Raw genomic sequence first — 21,625 nt, forward strand, 5'->3', positions numbered from 1 at the left:
GTGTTTTTTCATTCGTACATATTGACAGCTATGTGAAAGTGGGAGAAAAGGTATTATTTTTTTTATACAAACCATCTACATATTAATACCTTTCAAACAAACAACAAATTACCAAAATCGGACCAGCCAAACGCGAGTTTATCAGCCACACACACTTAACGAACTCATTTTTATATATAAGATAAAACACTGAATTCGATAAGAAAACGAAGTAAGCCATCTGATTAATTCTATAAAAGCTAATTTTTAGAAAAAAAATTTGAAAATCGTAAGACCCGATTTTTTTTTTTAATAAAAAATTTCTAACATTTTTCAAAAAAAAAAAAAAAAATGCTTGCTATGCTATTTTGAAGAAATAATTAAGTATCACACAAAACCATATTAAAAAAAAAACAAACTTGTTTTCAAAAAATTGATTTTTCACAAAAAAAATGAAATATGTAATTTTTAAAAATCCAAAAATGTGTTTTTTTTTTGATAATTTGTTACTTGGACGCTTTTGTACAGAAATTTTCGTAGAAATCAGGTACGAGATATTCAGAAACCAAAAAAAGGTTTTGTGTAAGGTACCGTTAACGGTTCTAAAAACATTTTTTTAATTACAAAGATTGGGTCTTATTTTTGCAATACATATACAAATTTTGATCAAAATCGTTAGAGCCGTTTTAGAAAAAAGTTGAATTTTCTATTTCCGTTATATGTATGGCAGGTACCATTAGTTTTGGTCTTAAAAAAAAACTCAATTTCTCCTCTTGGGAATCACCCAAAACTGATAACTACCAAGTTTGAAGAAAATTGCTTAACTAGTTTAGGCTGTAGCTCGAGGTATGTACAGACAGACAGATAGATAGAATTGCGGGACTCACTTTTTTGGCATTCTCCATCATCGTCATGTCATGTTTGATTGTTATCTCGAGTTTTTTTTTCGAATCCTAAACTTGCCCTATAGTATTAAATTACATACCAAATTAAGTCTGAATACTGAACTATGAAGAGTGTCATACTGAAACTATACTCGTTTTCGCTACTTATGAATTAGTTCATAATTTCGTCATTTTCATCGCAACATACTTGTCCTGCTTACAAAAAAAAATTTAATTTGAAGAACGTGCCAAAATCAAAGTTTTACTGTCTAGCCAAAGAAACACCAAAAACCTACAAAATTCTTTAACAGAACTCTTTGAAAACCTCCCACATTCTGCTTAAGAGCTTACATCACTGTTTTGTTTCGAGAAACAAATCTTCCTGAGGGATCCAATGTTAATGGCACATCAAACAATGAGCATGTCTATATCCCCTCAATACAAGAAAGCCAATAAATACATCATTGCTTTGCTATAGTTACTTACTCAGAGCTGTAATTAATTAGTTTTCAAGTACCTCGAGCAATGTACTGATGCACTTGTCATTTGCTTCCCTTCTCCCCACGTATCCAAACCGAAAATGGTTTCATTGCATCAAGTTCGAATTTTGGAGTGGCGCCACTCAAGCAACCAATTTTTACGATGGTCATGAATAAATTACTACAAAGTGCTCATCATCATCGAATTGGGCCATTTAATGACCTAGAAGAGTTGATAGTGTGTGTGATGATGCATCACCCAGCATTCAGCATCCATATATCGAATTCCATATTATTTTTGTTTACGTTTGTAATTTGGTTTTGTTTTTTTTTTTTTACATTTTTCAATTTTATTTCTTTGTTCCGGCATATAAACATGTTGCTGATGCATTAACAGTACTTCAAACTCCCACAACGATTCAGAAACGAAAATTAAGCAATTAAATCCAGAAGAGTCAACAAGTTCGACTCTCAAGAACAGTCAGTGGTTTGTGGTGGTGATGGTGGAAAGATTTATCAGACGATGGAAGGCAAGGGCGACCGATCGTAAAAAAAATGTTCGTTATTACTATTTTTTTTTAAGGGGCTTTTGCTATGGACTTGGTTTTGTATTTTTGTAACCACAATTACAACTTCTTAAGAGGATAGAGATTTCAGACTTGCAGAGCTTACAGAATTGGGTTGCGCCAGTCCATGCCGAAAGTTCAATGGAACAAATTTTTATGGAATGACCCAATGGACAGAACGTGCTTTTTCAACGTTGACAAAAGTATAATTAGCAAATTTGTTTGCTGCTGGCTGCTGCCACCAAATTGGCACCGATTAATGTCAGTTCAATGGTTTTGTTGTATTTCCAAATTGCTTTTAATTGTAAAAGCAAGACAAAGGCTAGTAACGAAGTATGTAGTTGGTTTTGTTCTAAGGGTATTTTTCACAGAGTTCTATGGAATCTTAGATTTTTTTATTTTTTTCTCTTGCTTTTCTTCTAGCATTTTTTTGTTTTATTTATTGCCCATAGTCAACTCCTAACAAGATCAATAGCCTGTTTCAACTAGCGCAAATGAGATAATTTGCCATAAAAATTTCAAATTATATTATTTTCGCCTGATTCCGAAATGAAGTGATTTATTCACATTAAAGTATTGAGTGCGTTTTTTGAAAATAATTATTTCATATAGGAGGTTTTTATATCCTAGCAGTCATTTCGTCGAAAAAAACGGCTTTAAAACGCAAATGAACCGAGAAAGATAAATTTTTGATATGTTGTAGGGGTGGGGGGGGGGGGGCTTGGAAAAGATTAACTTGAAGTTTTCGACCATGATTTCTTATGAGCATAAAGGATAACACTTTTTTTGAAAAAGTATTTGTTTTTCACGGTTTTAAGGTGAAATAAAACAAATTAACTTACCTAAGCTTCTTAACAGGAATTTTATATGGACAACATTCAACCAAGTAAGAATTCTAAGTCAAATAACAAAACATTTAAGGCACAGTGCCCACACCAGTGGATTCATTTTATCTAAATTATAAATTATAAAAGGTCACTGTGGTGTATGTGTACTATTTTGTTTCTTTCTTTATTTTTGAGGCCAATATAAAATAATGCTTCTAGGTATACCTAATCTTTAAACTAAGGGTTTCGGTTTCTGATATGAAAAAAGTTTTATATTGTATCTTTTGAAAAAAAAATGGTGGAATAAAAAAAAATGTGTTATACTTGGCTAACTTTGGGCAAACGAACCACAGTGCAAAACCAACAATTTTTATAATGAATCACGACTTGAAACTTGTACTTTCACTGGCAAGCTCCGTGAAGCCAGAACTGCGACCTATAAATTTGAACCAAACTTATCTAAATTGTCTGTCCACCTTTTGTCCATGTTTGTCCACCAAAAATTTTCAAAATTTTTTTTAGAAAAATCGTCTAAAAACGCTTAAATTTTGAGATAGACGTATAAAACCAATTGCAATCGTTTGTTGCAAGCGAGTTCTATATACATACCAAATATTATGGTTTTTCCACCCTCTGTTTTGGAGCAATTAAAAAAAAAAAACAATTTTGCACTGAAAAGTTCAAAGTCCCCTTAAACCCCAAAAATTACTATTTTCAGAAATTCAAGTTCCTGTCGTGTGTCCACCTCGAGTTCTTAACGTATATCAAAAAATCATTATTTGTCCACTCTACGTTAAGGATATATTAAACAAAATAAATTTTGTATTGAAAAACTCAAAGTGCCCTAAAATACCCAATAATTATTTTTTTTTTGCAAAAGTTCAAATTTCTGTCGTTTGTCCACCTCTAGTTCCTTACGTTTACCAAAAATCGTCGTTTATCCACCCTACGTATAGATGTTTAAAAAACGATTGCCGTTTGAATTTTTGAAATTAAGTAATTTTTAGGGATTTTGAAATTTTCAGTGGGTAGATCACAGTGGTGTATGCGTAAATCCTTTTGCGATTTTTCAGTACAAAACGACGATTTTTGGTATACCTACACGAATAGAACTCGAGGTGTACAAACGACAGAAACTTAAATTTCTGAAAAAAATAATTTTTGGGAATTTTAGGGCACTTTGAATTTTTCAGTACAAAATTTGTTTTTTGAATATCTCCTAAACGCCAAAATCTCCAAAATTTCAATTTTTTGACTGTTCCTTTTGACAAAAGAAATTTGCATGGACTTTTTTTCCTTAGAAATTAGACTCTCTTGAACCAATATTTTCAAAGATATTTCTTGCCATTGTTTTATAAGAATTACTGAAAGTACCGAAGGAGACATGAAAATGGCTAAAAAAATTTTCAAACTAATCGGATTGTCTTATTGTATTCAGTATTCAGTATTACCTTAAAATCATGTGTCATAACATAGTCGGCACGAAGCCAAAACCACATTTTTCGACATTTTCACTTTAATGCGTCATTTAACTTGTTATCGGTCCCTCTATCCACTGCTTTGACCCCAATCATCCATCTGTTGCCTAAAAGCCTAAAATATCAATTTCCGTAGCACGAGTTCCCCTAAGATTGCATGCATTTCCAAAACTTTGAAGCCGTTTTTCTCAAAACTACTTGGATTTTCTCAGACCCAAAATATACATTCCGTCATTGTAAAAGGTTAAAGCATTTAACTCAGTACATTATTTTGTTTAAAATAAATACAAACATTTCGCCAAAAAATTTCTATTTATACGAAACCACCCGTTTCCCATTCTTTTGGCTCCTTACCATCCACTCCATATAACTTAATTTTACGTAAACAAAAATTGATTATTTTTTATTTTATTCCCAGAAATTGCAGTTTTTTCAACAACACTTAAAAAGAAAAACAATGCAAAACTGATATTTTTTTTAATTAAAACTACACAAGTTTATATACAAGCATATCAAAATCACAACCTATTTTTATATAAATACGATTAAATATCCCCCAAGGACATGGCATGCACTGGACATCGAACAATTTTATCGAGAAATCATTAAATTCATATTGAACTCTGCACTTCAAGATTTCAAGTGGAGCTTGCTGCACATATTTTTGCAAATTTTCCCTATAGAACCCTCGAGGCCACTCACTATTCACATATTCAAACCAATCGAATCTTTCTCCTCTTCAATGGGGTGAATCGAATCTGTTCCATCTCAACACTGATGATGGTTTTCATTTCATCCCTTGTTGGTGGTGCTGCAGTAGCTACATCTTTCTGCTTCCGTGTTTTCCTTACGCCTCTATCTTTGCTTCGAATTTTATGTTCATACTGATGATGACGATGACGCTGCTGATGCTTTCGTGTCCGATGTTGATGGTACTTTTCAGTTTCCGTTTCGTTATTGCAATTGAATTTCTTGCAGAACCATGGACGAAAGTATCTGTAATTGATTTGCTCTCCGGCAAATGCCATACAACTAAGTAGAGAACCGAAAATAAGAAAAGCAAACGCCCCTTCCAAATGGTGTATGGTCAATACAATTACTGATTCTATAAGACGAAAAAAGAAATTAGATGAAATTTCATAAAAAGATCAAAAAAACACAATCACACCATTAAAGTCGTCCCGTGACTCCCGTATCTTCACCAACACTGTATAACGGTACTGAAAATCATTGTCAATTTTCCTGAAAAACCCCCCGTCCTTCAACTGCCGTATCAGCGCATTGAAACGTTTCAAAAACGGAAATCCACGTTTTGCAATAATTTCCACCGAGCTGGCGAACACATTGGTCGGAAACCCATACAATCGATTTAAGTTCCGGTTGCGCAGCATGAACATGCGATTTGCCAATATGACACGTTCACCCGTCAACACCGCACCCAAATTATGCGTTCGCGGTATAAAATTATCGCTGTCATTATAGCCCGTGTAGATTTCGATGTCGTCAGGATTCTCGAACCAGTCACGATTTTCTGCCGGTCCACCTAACAACCAACCAACCAAAATGAAATGAAACCCAAAATGAATATGTGAAATTTGACACTGTGGTCGGCCACAACAACACAAAGTACACTTACCGTATGGAATCCCCTCATGGATAACCTCCTCGATGGTGGATATCTGGTGTTCGTGGCCAGGATTGGCAAATACAGCAATCAGTTTGGAGGTATAGACGCTCGTCACGTTCATGCCGTAGAGGCATAAGCCGATGAAGAAAATCCGAGACGTGTGACATTCGGGATGTTCGTAAACGGGGATGCCTAACGTCACACCCCAAGAATTAATAGCTGTCAGGGTGTTGGATTTATGGGCTTCCTTCTCTGGCAGGGTGCAGCCAAATGTCAGCCAAAAGAACCATGTGATTAGGAGGACGATGCCTATGCAAAGCCACATGTTCGGCTGGTAGATGAAAAAGAGTGCCTTCCAGGGCGGTCGAGGTTCTGCTGCAGCAATGAACCATGTATGACTATCGTAGAGGTAGGAATCGGTTGCCCAAAAGTCTTCACGAGTTTCGTCGTCTGAAAAGAAGCCCCCAATGATGAAGTCACAGCTGCGGTTATTCAAACGACCCAGTAAGTCGGTCCAAATACCATTCTGTCTAACGCCTCTTTGACTGTTTTCACACGTAACGTTCAGCTGTAATGAGACAAGAAGAAAGTGTAGTTACTCAAAAGTGCGGTTTTTGTGAAATGAAATCCACCTGAAATCCTAATTCTTGCTCAATCATTTGGATGAGATTCATTTCAAGTCCACTGGTACAGTGTTCCTCGATGAATGGTGCATTAATGGCGGCGCACATGTAAAATGTGCAGTTTTCTATGCTTGACTTCCGGACAAGATTGTAGATTGACCGTCTCACATAGAACTCGTTAGGAATAACTCCCATGTCACAAGTTCCGATTTTCTTGGAGTTTACACTACGGCAGGATTCTCTGTTGAAATTATCAAGGATGTAGTAATCGTAGCCGGTATTGTTGACTGCATATAGCAGGGAGATGGTATTAACGTAGAAGTAGTTTAAAAGTAAATCAAAGATTTCGTTGGCTACTTCCAAGCCTCTATTCCGGTCATCGAGGTGGTTGTAGAGAATTAGAAATTTGGCACCTGGATTCCATGACTGCATCCTGCTGATGTAGTCCTCGAAAAGCGTGTAAATTTGATCCAAACAATCCACAACTATCACATACGAGTCCGTGTAGACGATATAATCTGATAGGAATACCTGTTTCGGCAGAGGTTGGGCATCGGATATTACACTCATGAGATACGAACCGAGAAGCTTATTTGTCGAGCCCGGGTTAACTGCTTCGTTCTTCATGATCAAGTATTGTTCCTGAATTTGAGCGGCTGGTGTGGTCAGATTTGTGGAATGTGTAATGATCATATTAAGTTTGACACGTTGCCTTGTTCTCGCCAAAAAGGCCGATCCAATGGCTTGAAGACATTTCAAACCTGATTGCCAGGTAGTCGGACCACGTTCGTTAGGTGGACGCATATAGACTACTCTGGATTGAGGTGTATTGCTAATTGCAAAAGTAACTTGCCCCCATAGAATCAGCAGGAGTATGTTCATTTTCGTCCTTTGTCGCGAACATAACTTGAACGAGTGTGCTGGTTTTCGAGAGCTTTTGAATGAAATTCAATTAAGGTGTAGTAGGTACGAGTACTTGATGTATTTTTTTTATTTTCATTTTTATTTTTTTTTTAATTAAACTCTGGTCACGAAACTTTTGTTTGTTCTTTTACAGGTCCTGGGTTATCATGAAATGTTCTGCAATGAAATTTAAGATTAATTAAGCGAGTTTAAAAGGGAAAGGAAAATATTTGTTTATGTTGTCGATGTTGATATGTGCAATTAAGCTGTATAAAAAGGGAATGGCGTGCAGTTATTTGGTTTAGAAGTATGCATATGAATTAGTAAAAGGATGCCAAAAGTTGTGTTCTTATATTTAATTTGATATTTTGATAGTAAAAGTTTCTAACAAGAACTGAATTTAATTTGAAGGAAAATATGTTTTTGTTTGTCAATTAGTTTTGAAAATACCTTTTATTTTTTCAAATTAAAAATTTTACATGGAATTTGAAGTGCATTTTATGTCGTTTATTTTTCTTTATTATGTTTGTTGATATTAAGAACTAAGTGGAATGTTATTTTTTAATTAAATAGGGAGAAAACGGTTAAGAAAGTGTTCGTAAACTAGAAACATATACAGTCAATGAGCTCAAGTATGGAATTTTCATAAGAAGTAGCTTTTAAAAGTTGCCCCCCACATGGGGGCAAGACCGCCCTATCATCTTCTGTTGATAATAAAGCCGTTTCTGTCTTAAAATTTGGAATCTTTTTGCAATAATCACAAACGTATGCTATATTTTCATCGGTTCCCAACTTTTATTTCATAAAAAGAAAAAGTTAAGACTTAAATACTTCGTTTAAAAAAGTACAAATTTCTTTTCACACAAAACATGACGATTTGATGAAAAATCACAAAATTTACTATAACTTTTCGAGATTTCAACCAAACTTGCTCATACTTACAGACATAATCGATCTTACTAGAAGCCATTTCTCTTTTATTAAAAGTCCTGCCAATTTAATATTTTTTCATACAACATAGTACAAAAACCGTCTTGCCCCCATAGGCGGTCTTGCCCCCCTACAAAAAAAACCTATATACAATATTTTTTGGTTTTCACGTAATTCCAAGAAAAAACACTAAGGTCACTTGATGCTTAAACGATGCTTAAATATGTAATTGAAGTAGAACATAAACTCTTATTCCCTACTTTTTCCTCTGTATAAACTGTCACATAACATTTTATGTAGAACTTAAATTCTTAAGTTTCATTTTAGCAAATGAAATAATAAATGAAGAGAAAAAACTCGTTTCATACACATGTATCATATGTGTATATAGTACCATTGTCTATTATTGCTAATTTTGAAAATCTCCATTTCGCGCTTTGACCTTGAAAACCACGCTTTGCGGACATGAGATTTTTCTAGACTTATGAGAATGCCAAAACGAAGGTATTGAGCAAAAAAAATTTCTAATAGCATTCATTCCGAGGTGAAACCCTTATTTGACTGGATTAAATATCATGATATCTTCTGTAATTTAACAAACTTGTTTTGGAAAAAAATAATTTTTAAACTCAAAATAAAAAAAAAATTGAAACCAATTTTTTTCGAAATTTTTATGTTCTGTAATATTATCATAGGCCAGTCATTATGTCGGAAAAAACGGCTTAGAAATGCAAAATGACCGAGAAAGCTAAATTTTGGATATGTTGTAGAGGATGCTTAAAAAAGCTTAACTTGAAGTTTTCGACCAAGATTTCCTATGAGCTTTTTCCGCCATTTTGAAAAAAAGGATAAAATTGGTTTTTTGACAATAACTCGGCTATCTGACGAGATGCAAAAATTTTACAAGAAGCTTTTTTGTAGCTTTTAACGAGTTCTACAATTCATGAGTACACATTTTTTGTGTATCATGAACCGTTTTCGAGATATCGATTAAAAAAGTCAAAAATTTAGGACATGCCATTTGTTTTTTGACATAATCTATTTTTGGGTGATGAATATCGAAAAAATTATTAAAACAAAATTTGTAGACCACATTCAGACCTACAATGTCGTATTTTTATATTTTTTTTTGGACAAAAATTACTTTAGTCCGCGCCCACCGCCAAGCAAAACGCCCGTTCGGTTGTAAAAAAAACAATCATTCATGTTTTTGTTTTTAATGTTTATATTATTATATCAGTAACACATACATACAAATGTATGTATTTATTTAATAAATAATGAGAAGAAGATGGTAATGGTTTTTTTGTAACCCCAATTTTATTAACCAAAATTCTGTAAATACAGTATACCGTCTTTTTTTGTTGATTGTGCATTTTGTAATTTGCTTCAATCTCTAGATTATTTAGTTCATCAAAATTGCTATTAGATCAGTGCCAATCATTTTTGAAAATACTAAAATTATTAGCAGCATATGGGTGGTTGGAAAATTTAGGATAAATGGTATATGAAAGCGGAAAAATAAATTGCCCACAAACTAATTGGCGGAAAAGGGTGGGTGGGCGAAAAAGTGGGGTTGGTGTCAAAAATCGTGGTTTTTTACGATTTGTGTCAAAAGTAGACCTCCTATCGAAAAAATTTAAATGCAAAAGTTGTGGATAATAAAAGTGTCATAACTTTTACTCAAACCATTTTTTTTTATATAGGGGTAATTCCATGAAAAAGTGGACACGAATTTTGAACAAATTATGCAGTCTTTTTTACTTTTTTTATTAGCAAATTACTATTTACAAACGGCAACTCTTTATGCAAGTTGCAAGAAAAGATTCTTTGTTGTATTCCCTTATGGAAAGACATAAAATTCAGGGAGTTTAACAATCTTAAAGCATTTTTATAGCATAAGCTTGCCAACAACAGAAGAATTTCACATGAAAATGACGGAAAAACAAGCAAACTGAAAAAATGACGAGTCTAATAGTAACGATGACAATATCCCCTCGTGAGTGCTAAAATAAGTTAACATTTAAGCAAGCTTCGTTACACACTATTCGATTAAAAAAAAGCTTTTCTCTACTTTTGGAACCACAAATCGCAGGTAACATGAGTTACCAAATAATGTAACGTGAGTTATCTAAATATTTTAAAATTTTTCCTCGAAATATTGAAAAAATGTTTGGTTTTGTCACTCATATTAAAAGCTTGTAATTTTGTATGTATGGAATCTTCATTGAAAACAAATTAAGATTCTTAATTTCACATAAAAACTCCATACTGTCGGACTCTTAACATTCGTGTCCGATTTTTGTAATGTGAGTTACCATCAAACTTTTATTTTTCCCAAGAAAATGTTAAAAATAAAGACAATTTTTTTAGTTAATTATGTAAGTAACAGTTATGCCCCATTCATGGATAGTAATTTGTATCAATTTACATTAAAATTGAAAAAAAATTATTATTTATGAGTTGGAAATTTTTGTGAATGTAACGTGAGTTACCATGGAATTGCCCATAGGTAATCCCAAAAATATTGAAAAAATGCAAGAAATACGATTTTTTATTTTTGATTTTTATCTTTTACCAAAATGGTTTGATTTTAACAAATCTTGGTTAAAAATTACTTTGTTATGTTTTCTATCTATTTTAAATGTTTTTTTGAGCAAAAAGTTAATGTTTGGATTTTTGACGAATTCAATTTGAAATAAAATGCACGACTGGGGTCGCACGTACTTGCTCTTGCAGCTCAAAGCACTTTTATGTTAGTCTACTTGTAGATTTTAAAAGCTGGATCTAAGTTAAGAAAAAAAACTGATATTGGGGAAGAGCCGACATTTAGGGCAACATTTTGTTAAATGAAAAAATTTTTTTTGTTATTTGACTTTTTGAGAAAAAATAAAAATGCAGTTTTATTGCCACTGCTTTAAATATTACGTATACAAAGTTTAATCAAAATCGTTAGAGCCGTTTTCGAGAAATTCGTAATATCGTATTTTTTTGTATGGGAGGTATACGTTCTAAACGAGATATAAAAAAACAAAAAAAAACCAACTTTCAGAATTCCATAAAAATCATCTGTACCAAATTTGAAGAAAATCCATCCACCCGTTTAGGCTGTGGAAATGTGTACAGATGGACGCACAACCGCACAGACGCACAGACGCACAGACGCACAGACGCACAGACGTACAGACGCACGGACGGAATTGCGAGACCCACTTTTTCGGAATTCTCCATCATCGTAATGTTGGTTTTGATTAAAACCTCAATTTTTTTTTTCGACACGAAACCAATACTTGCCCTATAGAGCAAGTAAAAATAGCCTATTTTTAAATCCAAAAAGTTTTTGATTTTTGAAAAGCTTGGAATGCAGTTACTTTTAATTTATTTAAGATTGTATGGAAAAACTATACTTTTGATTTAGAAAATATTGAGAAAAATTGAAAAAAAAAACAAAAAAACGATTTTTAAGATCGATTTTTCCGTAAATGACAGTAATATTGGCGAGAAATAATTTCCCATAGAAACCAAATTATACTTTTCTAATGGCCTTTGACCTTCTTAATTTCAATCTAGCATTAGAATAGCTCTAACGTGCAAAGTTTTTGAGATATTGAATTTTGAAAACACTATTTTTGTGATGTATTGGCATGGTTATATCTCAACGTGATGTGATAGAATTTTTCTGACTAAAGATTCGAGCTCAGCATACAAAAAATCATTAGAAAAATATACTTTGATTTCTATAAAAAAAAACTTTTTGACTAGTGAAATCGAACAAGGTATTCACCCACCCCCTTTCCCCCAATTAGTTTGTGGGCAATTTATTTTTCCGCTTTCATATACCATTTATCTTAAATTTTCCAACCACCCATATGCTGCTAATAATTTTAGTATTTTCAAAAATGATTGGCACTGATCTAATAGCAATTTTGATGAACTAAATAATCTAGAGATTGAAGCAAATTACAAAATGCACAATCAACAAAAAAAGACGGTATAATGTATTTACAGAATTTTGGTTAATAAAATTGGGGTTACAAAAAAACCATTACCATCTTCTTCTCATTATTTATTAAATAAATACATACATTTGTATGTATGTGTTACTGATATAATAATATAAACATTAAAAACAAAAACATGAATGATTGTTTTTTTTACAACCGAACGGGCGTTTTGCTTGGCGGTGGGCGCGGACTAAAGTAATTTTTGTCCAAAAAAAATATAAAAATACGACATTGTAGGTCTGAATGTGGTCTACAAATTTTGTTTTAATAATTTTTTCGATATTCATCACCCAAAAATAGATTATGTCAAAAAACAAATGGCATGTCCTAAATTTTTGACTTTTTTAATCGATATCTCGAAAACGGTTCATGATACACAAAAAATGTGTACGCATGAATTGTAGAACTCGTTAAAAGCTACAAAAAAGCTTCTTGTAAAATTTTTGCATCTCGTCAGATAGCCGAGTTATTGTCAAAAATCCTTTTTTCAAAATGGCGGAAAAAGCTCATAGGAAATCTTGGTCGAAAACTTCAAGTTAAGCTTTTTTAAGCATCCTCTACAACATATCCAAAATTTAGCTTTCTCGGTCATTTTGCATTTCCAAATGTATATAATGACTGGCCTATCAGTTTAAAGTCAAAAGCTGAAAATCAGATGATTTTAGATTAAATACTTTTGAAGATATAAATTGTAATGTTGACTTTTTTAATCGATTAAGAAATTTAATACAAGAATAAAATATGTAATGAAAAAATTCTAAAAAATTACGAATCAGTTGTTTTTAACAAATTAATAAAAGAGACCTTCGACATACCGATTTTTTTCTAAGTCGCTAGATTTCGAAATATTATGAAAAACAGCTATTTTTTAGTGTTTTTTTCGGTTGGTCTATTATTTTTAAGAATTTTTGCTAGAATTCAAAAAATCTCAAACTTACAGGACTAATAGGTATTTATAATGTGCATGCATTTGCAAAAACGGGAAAAAGAATTGTTTTTGCACAACATTTTGACTGTTTTCAATAGTTTTTTAATTATATCTTTTTTTTATTTTGATTAAATAAATAAATTAAATTTATACAAAAAAATAAATAGATAAAAGCCAGGACTTTGTTTTTATAAAAAATTTAAACATTTTCACATTCAGAATTAGGAGATATCGGTAAAAAAAATTACATTTTTACAGAATATTAAAATTTTTTTTTTCAATGTCAACCGATTTGAGCGAGCCAAAGACGAACGATATTATAATTTTTTTTAGATATTCTTAAACCTTAGACCCTAATACAACTTTTGACCACTATTACATTTAAAAATTAGAGTACTTTCCTTTTCGCCATACAAAAGTGACACAGCCTTATATACAGTCCTATTCCGAATGAAAACTTCCGAGCAGTGCCGGTTTAAGCACTACCGGCGCCCCTGGGCAAGATTGCAAGTGGCGCCTCTAAAAAAAAATTCATCTAAAAACAATTTTTTAAAATCACGAAAAAAAGCAATAGCAGATTATGTCTTACCTCTCATATACTTGTTAATGCATTTATTAAAAATGTGCAGTGTATTAACTTAAAAAGGTTAACTTAAAAAAAAAATTAATTATTCATGTCATTTAGGCTAAATTGACAAGACTACCTTTATCTCTGACTTTTTTGTTTAAACACATTTAAAGATTAGGTACAGTTGGTCTTATTTGAACAATATTTTTTCAAAAACTTTTTCAACTAGGTACATTAATGTCGTTTTCGATTGGAATCACTCAATGATTCACTCATTCTGAATACAATAAAAAACTTTGAATCGCTTCCACCCAATTCTAAAATTTAATATCTGTATTGGTGAAAAATCAAATATTGTGTTTTGTTTTTTCACTAGGAGAATAAAAAACTTGCAGCACGCTTCTTAATGATTCCAGGCGCTTCCGGACGGCCAATCGAAAACAACATACCTTTATAAGTATAAGGTTTGTTCGTTGTGAGCTCTAGGGCACTCTGGGTCACTCCGAATTCGTTGTCAAGCGTTTTTTGTAGCTCCTTTTTCAACCAGAGTTATTTCCTCTGTGTTCGATGTTCGCTGATGAAACTAAAGCTCTGAGGTGTTCGATGTAAAATGAAAACCCGAGAAATTCTGATTTTTTCACAGTTAATTGAAATGAGTTAGAGTGCCCTGGAGGGGGGAACAACGAACAGACCTATTTTTTTATTCTCACACACAAACGTAGTTTTTATGAGAAATGGAGAAGCTGTGAATTTTGGCATTTCTGGATTTTGGGTTTTCGGGATTTTGGGATTGTGGGTTTTCGGGATTTTGTGTTTTTGGGTTTTCGGAATTTAGGGTTTTCTGGATTTTGGGCTTTCTGGATTTTTAATTTCGGGATTCTGTCCGTCTCCCTTCTCTTTCCTTATTCATTACTATAGGGGCACCTTTGTAAAAATTAAATTGGTAGGAGGAATATTAGGATTGCTTTAGTCTTTCAAAAGAAATTGGGGCGCCTTGTTCTTCAAAGATGAACGAAGATTTTGGACACCATTGTCCTTCCGGAAGCCAAATAAATTAACCCAAAATTGGGGGGCGGCTTCATTCTTCAAAAAGTTTAGGACAAACAATACGAGCGCCGTTGAAAATGTAAAATAGAAACAAATTGGGGCGCCTTTGTGAATGTAAAAAAAAATAAAACATCGATTGGAAAGACTTCGTTATTTATATAACTTTTGTAAAAGTTCGGGGCGCCTGCGGCGCCCCTCAATTCTTGCGCCCCTGGGCGACGGCCCAGGCTGCCCCCCCCTAAAACCGGCTCTGCTTCCGAGGAATTGTGTTCGGGAGAAGCGCTACTAATCTGAAAACTCTAAGAATTTAATTTTAATTTAATTTTGATTTTGTTAAAACAATGACAAATTTTTGGATGCTTATGCATAATTTTAAGTCTAGTGTTTTTAAGTATTTGAGTAGGGTTGCCAAGTATGTACTTTTTCATGTTTAAGACATAGCTCCGACATTTTAGAATGCCTTTTAGTGCATACAAAGTTAAAATTGTTATAGTTTTTTTTTTTTTTTTAAATTTAAATAGGGCTGCCATATTTTTGTAGGCCATTCTTTTATCAATTGCTCCGCGATCTTTGTAGAAAAAGTGGCAGAAAACCATAAATCGCTTACTACGTGGCAGTACCCTAACGGTCATTAAAACAAATCTTTTGAGGCCAAATAAAAAAAAATTCCACAATATTTAGTGTGAAATACAAAATTTGTCTATATGGGACTTTATTTAAAAGGGTGTATTTCCTCCGTCGTTATAAAAGAACTGAGCACAAGTAAATAATAACGAAAATACTTACATATATTAAGAATTATTCGATTTTTTTGCTATGGTTGACATGAAATACATAAGTATCTAACATTTCTTCTCAAAAAAAAATATTCAACCGTTATACACGCTCTTCTAGGAATATCCATTACTTCAACATTGAATATTCGTACACTGAGACTGAGACTGAGAGATTCAGGATCGAACTTAAAGCTCAATATACTCTAAATAATCTTAAATTTTAATGTTTTTTTTTTCTTTTTCTTCTTTCTTATTTCTAATATAAATGAAAATAAATGGAGATGTATGTTCAAAAACTTAGAAATTTTTGAATATAATTATTATTGTTGTTATTATTGTTGTTATAATTGTTTAATATTTTTTTTTGTTATTTTTTGTAATTTTTAATTTATTATATTTATATACTATATATTGTCATAAACATAATATGTTCTGTAGCTCAACGAAATCAAATTTTTAAGCTTCACTTGCTATAAGATAATTTAAGTCTTAGTGCCGGTTTGTTCACAGTCGATTATCTTTTAATCAAGGATTATTCCATACAAAAATCCTTGATTAAAAGATAATCGAGCGCCAACAAACCGGCCCTTAATGTGTTAGCATTTAATCGAAATAAAACTAAAAACTACACAGCACGAATTTTTCTTTTATTTACAAACCAAACATATATTAATTTTTTTTTTTTTTTATCTGCATTAAATATATACATTTATATATATATTGTTTCCTATATCTAGATAAAACTCAATAATGCATGTAAACCTTGGAAAATGGACTAAGTCCCATTTTCAAAGAATCTCAAAAAAAAAGAACAACAACAAGATTGATTATTCTTTGTGGTTGATGAAAGATTACAAAGGTCTTTGTTAAATTAATGTCAAGTCTGAATTGAATACAAGAACCTTCAATAATCCAAGAGCTTACGCAATCAATTTTCCTAAAGGCACCACCTATCTCTATATTTTATCAAAAGACCCTAAAGTACTTTCAATTTACGCCAACGTTTCCTTTTATAAATAACACGATACACCTCTGCCAAAAAAGACTTTAAATTTAACGGAAACTCACCCAATAAAGCACGTCCTCACCATATAAATGTCCCAAAATTTCTATATATCTTTCCTCACAAAACCCGGCACCCATACCTACCACCTACCATAGGTATTGGATAGGAGAGGAGGATAAATTTACTTTACCTACGACAACGACGAAAAAGCTAAAAAGAGCACGAAAATGTTCCCTAATGCCTCCTACAGCCGAATCTAATTTCTTAAATTGCCTAAAAGATAAACGACTTCAATAAATTCCCCCAATCGGATTTCGAAATCATTTAAGGAATAAAATTGGATTAAGGGTAACTATCACCCATCTTATGTAGGTATAGGTACCTTACCTACCTTACTCAGAAGTTGGAAGAGAATTTATAAAAGGACGAAACCCGCATCAGTACCCAATGAACGACACAAAACTCTGGCGAAGATGCATTCATTCATTTATCCGGTCTCTTAAAGGGAATGGAGAAGCATCATGCCTGCTAATGATTCTCAGAGGCATCAAGTGCAATAAAATACATACCTTGAAACGGCAATCTTCCACTTTCATCACCTCGTTTCGTATCCTTACAACATATACCTACCACCGTAAACCCTGATATTTATAAGGATACTTTTCTTCATTTTCATTCCGCATACCAAAGAGATAGTAACTACTCGAAGAAGCTACTACTGTAGGTCCTGGGGAAGATGAAACTTTTTAGATTAACTTCGTTGTGAAGAACATAGTGTTCTTAGTGAAGAAAAAAAAGTTGTGCTATTCCATCGACTGTTTCTGAAGGACACCTTTGGAGAGCGAAGGCGACAGGTTAAATGAGCGCAACACATCTGTTCCAGTCGTAACGTCGTCGTTTAAAGTATTTTTTCTGTTCACCCTTTGATTGCATTTTTCTCTATTTTCGTCGCATAGTCTTCTCTTCACTCCTCTAGCTATTCAATTAGATTAATTAAATTCGTTAAAGGTGTAGAAAAGACCTGGAACAAAAACTTAGAAAAAAAAAGTGAAGGAGCTGAACGAAGCGAACTTGGGAACTGCACAAAGCAAGGACGAAACAGGATGTATTTTGTAATTATTGTATACGCGATGATTACTTTACGCTTTGATTTGTCTCTTTTGGTTTATTTTTCTGTTTTCTCTTGTTTTTCTTTGTTGCCGTAAACTTCCTTTAGAATTCTTGCTTTGCTCCTTGGTTCGAATACGAAGTCATTCGAAAGTTATTCTCTCGCTTCAGTTTGTAGTCGTTGGAGCGGAAAATTGTCGTTTACTCGTTAAAGGACGTGCGTTTGTTGCTGAAGCTGCTTTGGTTTATAGCATTTTCTTTAAGCATTGTGCTGCTACCGCTGCCGTTGGTAGTGTATCCTGGCAAATCGGAGATAAGGTTACGAACCTCTATCAGGGATAAAGAAGGATTTTCTATCTACTGTGGCGTCATGTCAAAGTGCTTCTGAAATAGTAGGATAGGCGCTTTGTGTCTACCCAAGTCCATCCAAAGTAATTTACGATCCAAGGGACATTTTTTTATTTGTCGTATTTTATTTTAAATAAAATACACTTTTTTCCTATGTCACCGACAACAGTGGACCAAATTGAATAAAAACTGAACTCAAAACAAAGAATATGACTACATTTATAGAAGATTTTATAGAAATCGAATAAGTCCATCTGTCCAAGTTGACACATAAACTGAAAGGTTTAAGGAGACAATTTTTTCCAACAAACTGAAAGCTAGATTTTGTAAGGATCTTTTTCAAAATATCAAATTTAAAACTGTCCGTATCAAAATACTCAAATCGGTCCACTGTTAGAAGCGGCAAGATCCCCTCGATAGATAAAACACTTGTCGTCGGCTTCCTGTTATTTGTGTGCTTATTTTTATTCTTTTTGCAATTATGAAGAGATTTTCTCTCGGGAAGAGGTCCTTTTTGTTGTTCTTTTTTCTCAAATTTTTTTTTTCGGGGACTGGAATGGATTTATTTTAATTTTTTTTCTCCATTTTTTTATTTCAGCAAGTTGGTTGTTCTTTGAATTAATTGCTCCGAAGTGGATTTCGCAGCACAACTCACTCCTCAAAGGATATTTCTACAAGGACGAAATTAAAAATCACAGTTAATGTTATATGCTTAGTGGATGTGTCAAATGATAATGGAAAGCAGTGAGTCGAGTCTAGGATGAGCTTATTTGTGATTTTTTTTTTCTTTGGAGGCAGTTATCCTTAGAGAAGAGTGTTTCATTGTTATTAAAATGCCCTGTGTCCTTACGGCAAAGTTGCTTTTGGTTTTTTGAAATTTGCTTTTAAATTGTTTTGTCAGAGCCATTGGGATTGACCTTGAGCTCAAATGTATTCTCTTTCTCCATTGGCAAACAATTTTTATGACTTTTTTGCCTTGAATTTTGTTTGTTTTTAATTTTTTTTTTTTGTTTTTTTTTTTCTTTGAGGAAGGCAAGGATGCGGGAACTTTACATAGGGTAATTGTGAAATAAATTGCCTAGGCAGCCGTTGGGAATAGCCGAAAAGAAATTTGACTTTGAGACGTCTTTAGCTGTTGTACAATTCTGCTGAAACAAAAAAGAATGAAATTATTTTGGCTACCCAAAACATGCATCTGTTTATGTCGGATTTCTTAACGTCAGAATGTTAAAATCCAAATATATGTATTTTGAGCCTTTGATGACAGAAATGATAAATTCATTAGGTAAATAGAGCTTTGTTTGTTGTTTGTTCTTTTCTCAAGAAAATCATTTTTCGAATTATGCCGTAAATGCGATGGTAGGCATATCAATCAAGTTAGAACAAAATTGTTGTCAGAAAAGCGTCTCACGAGTTATCTTTTGGGTTCCTCTGTTCCTCTCACGCGATAGGTGGTGCATTTCGCCCTCTGTCCCGGTGACAAAGGTAAATTGCTTGTAAAGCAAAGAATTTTTAGAAAACAAATTTCAAAATCGTAAAAGCTGTTTGGTTTTTTTTACAATCTGTTGTGTCGTTTTTAGACCCCAGTTTATCTTAGACTCTTATATATAAAATATTCAAATAAAAATTAAAACAACAAAATGCCCTATTAGCTTTAATTCCAAGGTTGTACACTGTGTGTATACAGTGTTTTTTTCAGTGCATCTGCATATCCTAAAATTCCCCTCGTTCTAAAAAAAAATACCATTTTTTTATAAATTTACATAAACCTATGTTTCTTAATGATGATAGATACTTAAACCTTCATTCACAATTTAGTTACTGAACCATAGCTCTTAAAGGGTTTTCGGTAGTAAGTTTGCTATACTTTTATGATAATACGAGTTGACGGATAAAAAAGAGGTTTAACCTTTTCAGATTGTCTTAACTTTTTTTTTTTTTTAATTAGCATTACAAAATACAAGATTTCAAAGTTTGGTCTCCTGGGTTTGGTCGTTTTAAAAGTGATCAAACCTCGAATTTCAGCGATTAAAAATGCAATAGGTAAATATGCTGAAAAATAAATTTAAAAAAAAATGCACACATTTTCAAATAAGTAGGTACATATTTCAAAAATATTTGAAATTTTTGATTTTTATGTATACTTACTTATTAATGTCATGCATGTAAAAGTTTGTACAAAATGTAGCTGAAATTAAACCATATCGTTCGGAATTTTTCAAATATTTTGCACAAATATATGGATATGGAGGTTTTGAGAATATAAAATGCAGTGAATAGATTTCCAATTTGGAAAACTTTATGCATTAGATCCTTCAGGATCCTTTTATCTAATATTATTCAGTTTTATTGAAGAAGGGGACATTTCTAATATAACATAATATAAGGAAACTTTTTAATTATATTTTGCAAAAACTATTCGTGGATGAGAATTTCGAAAAATGATGTTTAGCAATATAAGGATCGATTTTGCCTCATCCACACCTCCCTCAATAAAAATTCAACTTAATAAAAACATTTATTTAAATAATTACAATATAAGCACCATTTTTAGCAAAACCGAAGTTTAAAAACAACAATGAATTATGTATCTATTTATATCTTTCTAACAATTAAATCTAAAAAAAAAATTTGTTGGCAAGCCTTTGATAAATATAGTGCCACATAGATGATAATGGTTTCATCTCTCAAGTTTGTATACATCACAGAGTTTTTAATTGCTTCTAGCAACATAAAGAGAACTTAAATCATCAAACGTTTTAAAGATTTTAATTAAGTAGATTTTTTAAACCTTATTTCAACCATAACACTTTTTTGTGTGTCTTAAAATTTTTCATTTTAATCAAACTTAACCTCTGAACCATTAATTTTGAGCAAATGACAATGTTCGTCTTGATTACAAAAAACCCCGAACCCATCTATATATCTACATCTACAGATATGTATGTTGTTCCTGAAATTTCACGCTTGATGCGTTTATAAGCACTCACTCACCCACCTACCCATACCCACCTTGTATTCCTCGTGAGCAATCAGCATCCTTCCGGCACATTCTTTGCTCGTTGGAATTTTACTTTCGTTGTAAATTATCTCTACATGTGCGATGATGTAATCTTACGTAATATTACAAGGAGCAAGAGATTTACAAAAAAAAAAAAATGTATAAAAAATCAGCCAATTACATGCCTTGCACTGTACGAGTATATCTCTGTTCTGAGATTAAAATTTCAAAATTGAAAACATTTTCATTGAAAAACATCACACGTGTGATGTGTTAACATAATATCAGCAAAAGTCACACAAGCGTTACATCCCATTAAAGGATGGAATCGCTTCATTATGGTTGCTTAGATGATGTCATAAAAATTGCTTTTCCGATCACACTCCGCTTTAGCAATTCATTTGAAATTACAAGCAGCAAGCAGCAGAAGAGCTGTTTCTTTCAAAGGAACGAACAACGAACAGCCCTTACCAACGACACTATACCCACTATCTCAACCCTCTCCGTCTCGAATGGTGTCTGACACTTGTACAGCTCCAACGGT

The 21,625-nt window shown here is 32.8% G+C and overlaps 2 protein-coding genes across 3 annotated transcripts in view; one reads left to right on the forward strand and one right to left on the reverse strand.

Annotated features, from left to right (window-relative positions):
- Positions 1-21,625, forward strand: part of LOC129920121 (protein NDNF) — a 72,965-nt gene that overhangs the window by 25,354 nt on the left and 25,986 nt on the right. The window lies entirely within an intron of this gene.
- LOC129920117 (uncharacterized) lies at positions 4,599-7,427 on the reverse strand. Of its 2 annotated transcripts, XM_056001325.1 has the most exons (5): positions 6,473-7,427; positions 6,363-6,408; positions 5,850-6,290; positions 5,382-5,756; positions 4,599-5,318 (listed from the first exon to the last, which is right to left on the reverse strand). In XM_056001325.1, exons 1-5 carry the CDS (start codon positions 7,343-7,345, stop codon positions 4,927-4,929), a joined length of 2,127 nt encoding a protein of 708 aa, XP_055857300.1. In that variant the 5' UTR covers positions 7,346-7,427; the 3' UTR covers positions 4,599-4,926. The 2 variants fall into 2 exon arrangements, with proteins under 2 accessions (XP_055857300.1, XP_055857299.1); XM_056001324.1 differs by having other exon boundaries at positions 5,850-6,408.

Source organism: Episyrphus balteatus, chromosome 4, assembly GCF_945859705.1.
Source record: "Episyrphus balteatus chromosome 4, idEpiBalt1.1, whole genome shotgun sequence".
NCBI lineage: Eukaryota > Metazoa > Arthropoda > Insecta > Diptera > Syrphidae > Episyrphus > Episyrphus balteatus.

Bases quoted from the DNA above. Each gene is read 5' to 3' on its own strand.
- LOC129920117 (XM_056001324.1), bottom strand. From the start codon at position 7,345: ATGAACATACTCCTGCTGATTCTATGGGGGCAAGTTACTTTTGCAATT. The intron at 5,757-5,849 runs GTAAGTGTACTT...GTTGGTTGTTAG, and splicing joins CCATGAGGGGATTCCATACG to GTGGACCGGCAGAAAATCGT. The intron at 5,319-5,381 runs GTGTGATTGTGT...TTCGTCTTATAG, and splicing joins GTCACGGGACGACTTTAATG to AATCAGTAATTGTATTGACC.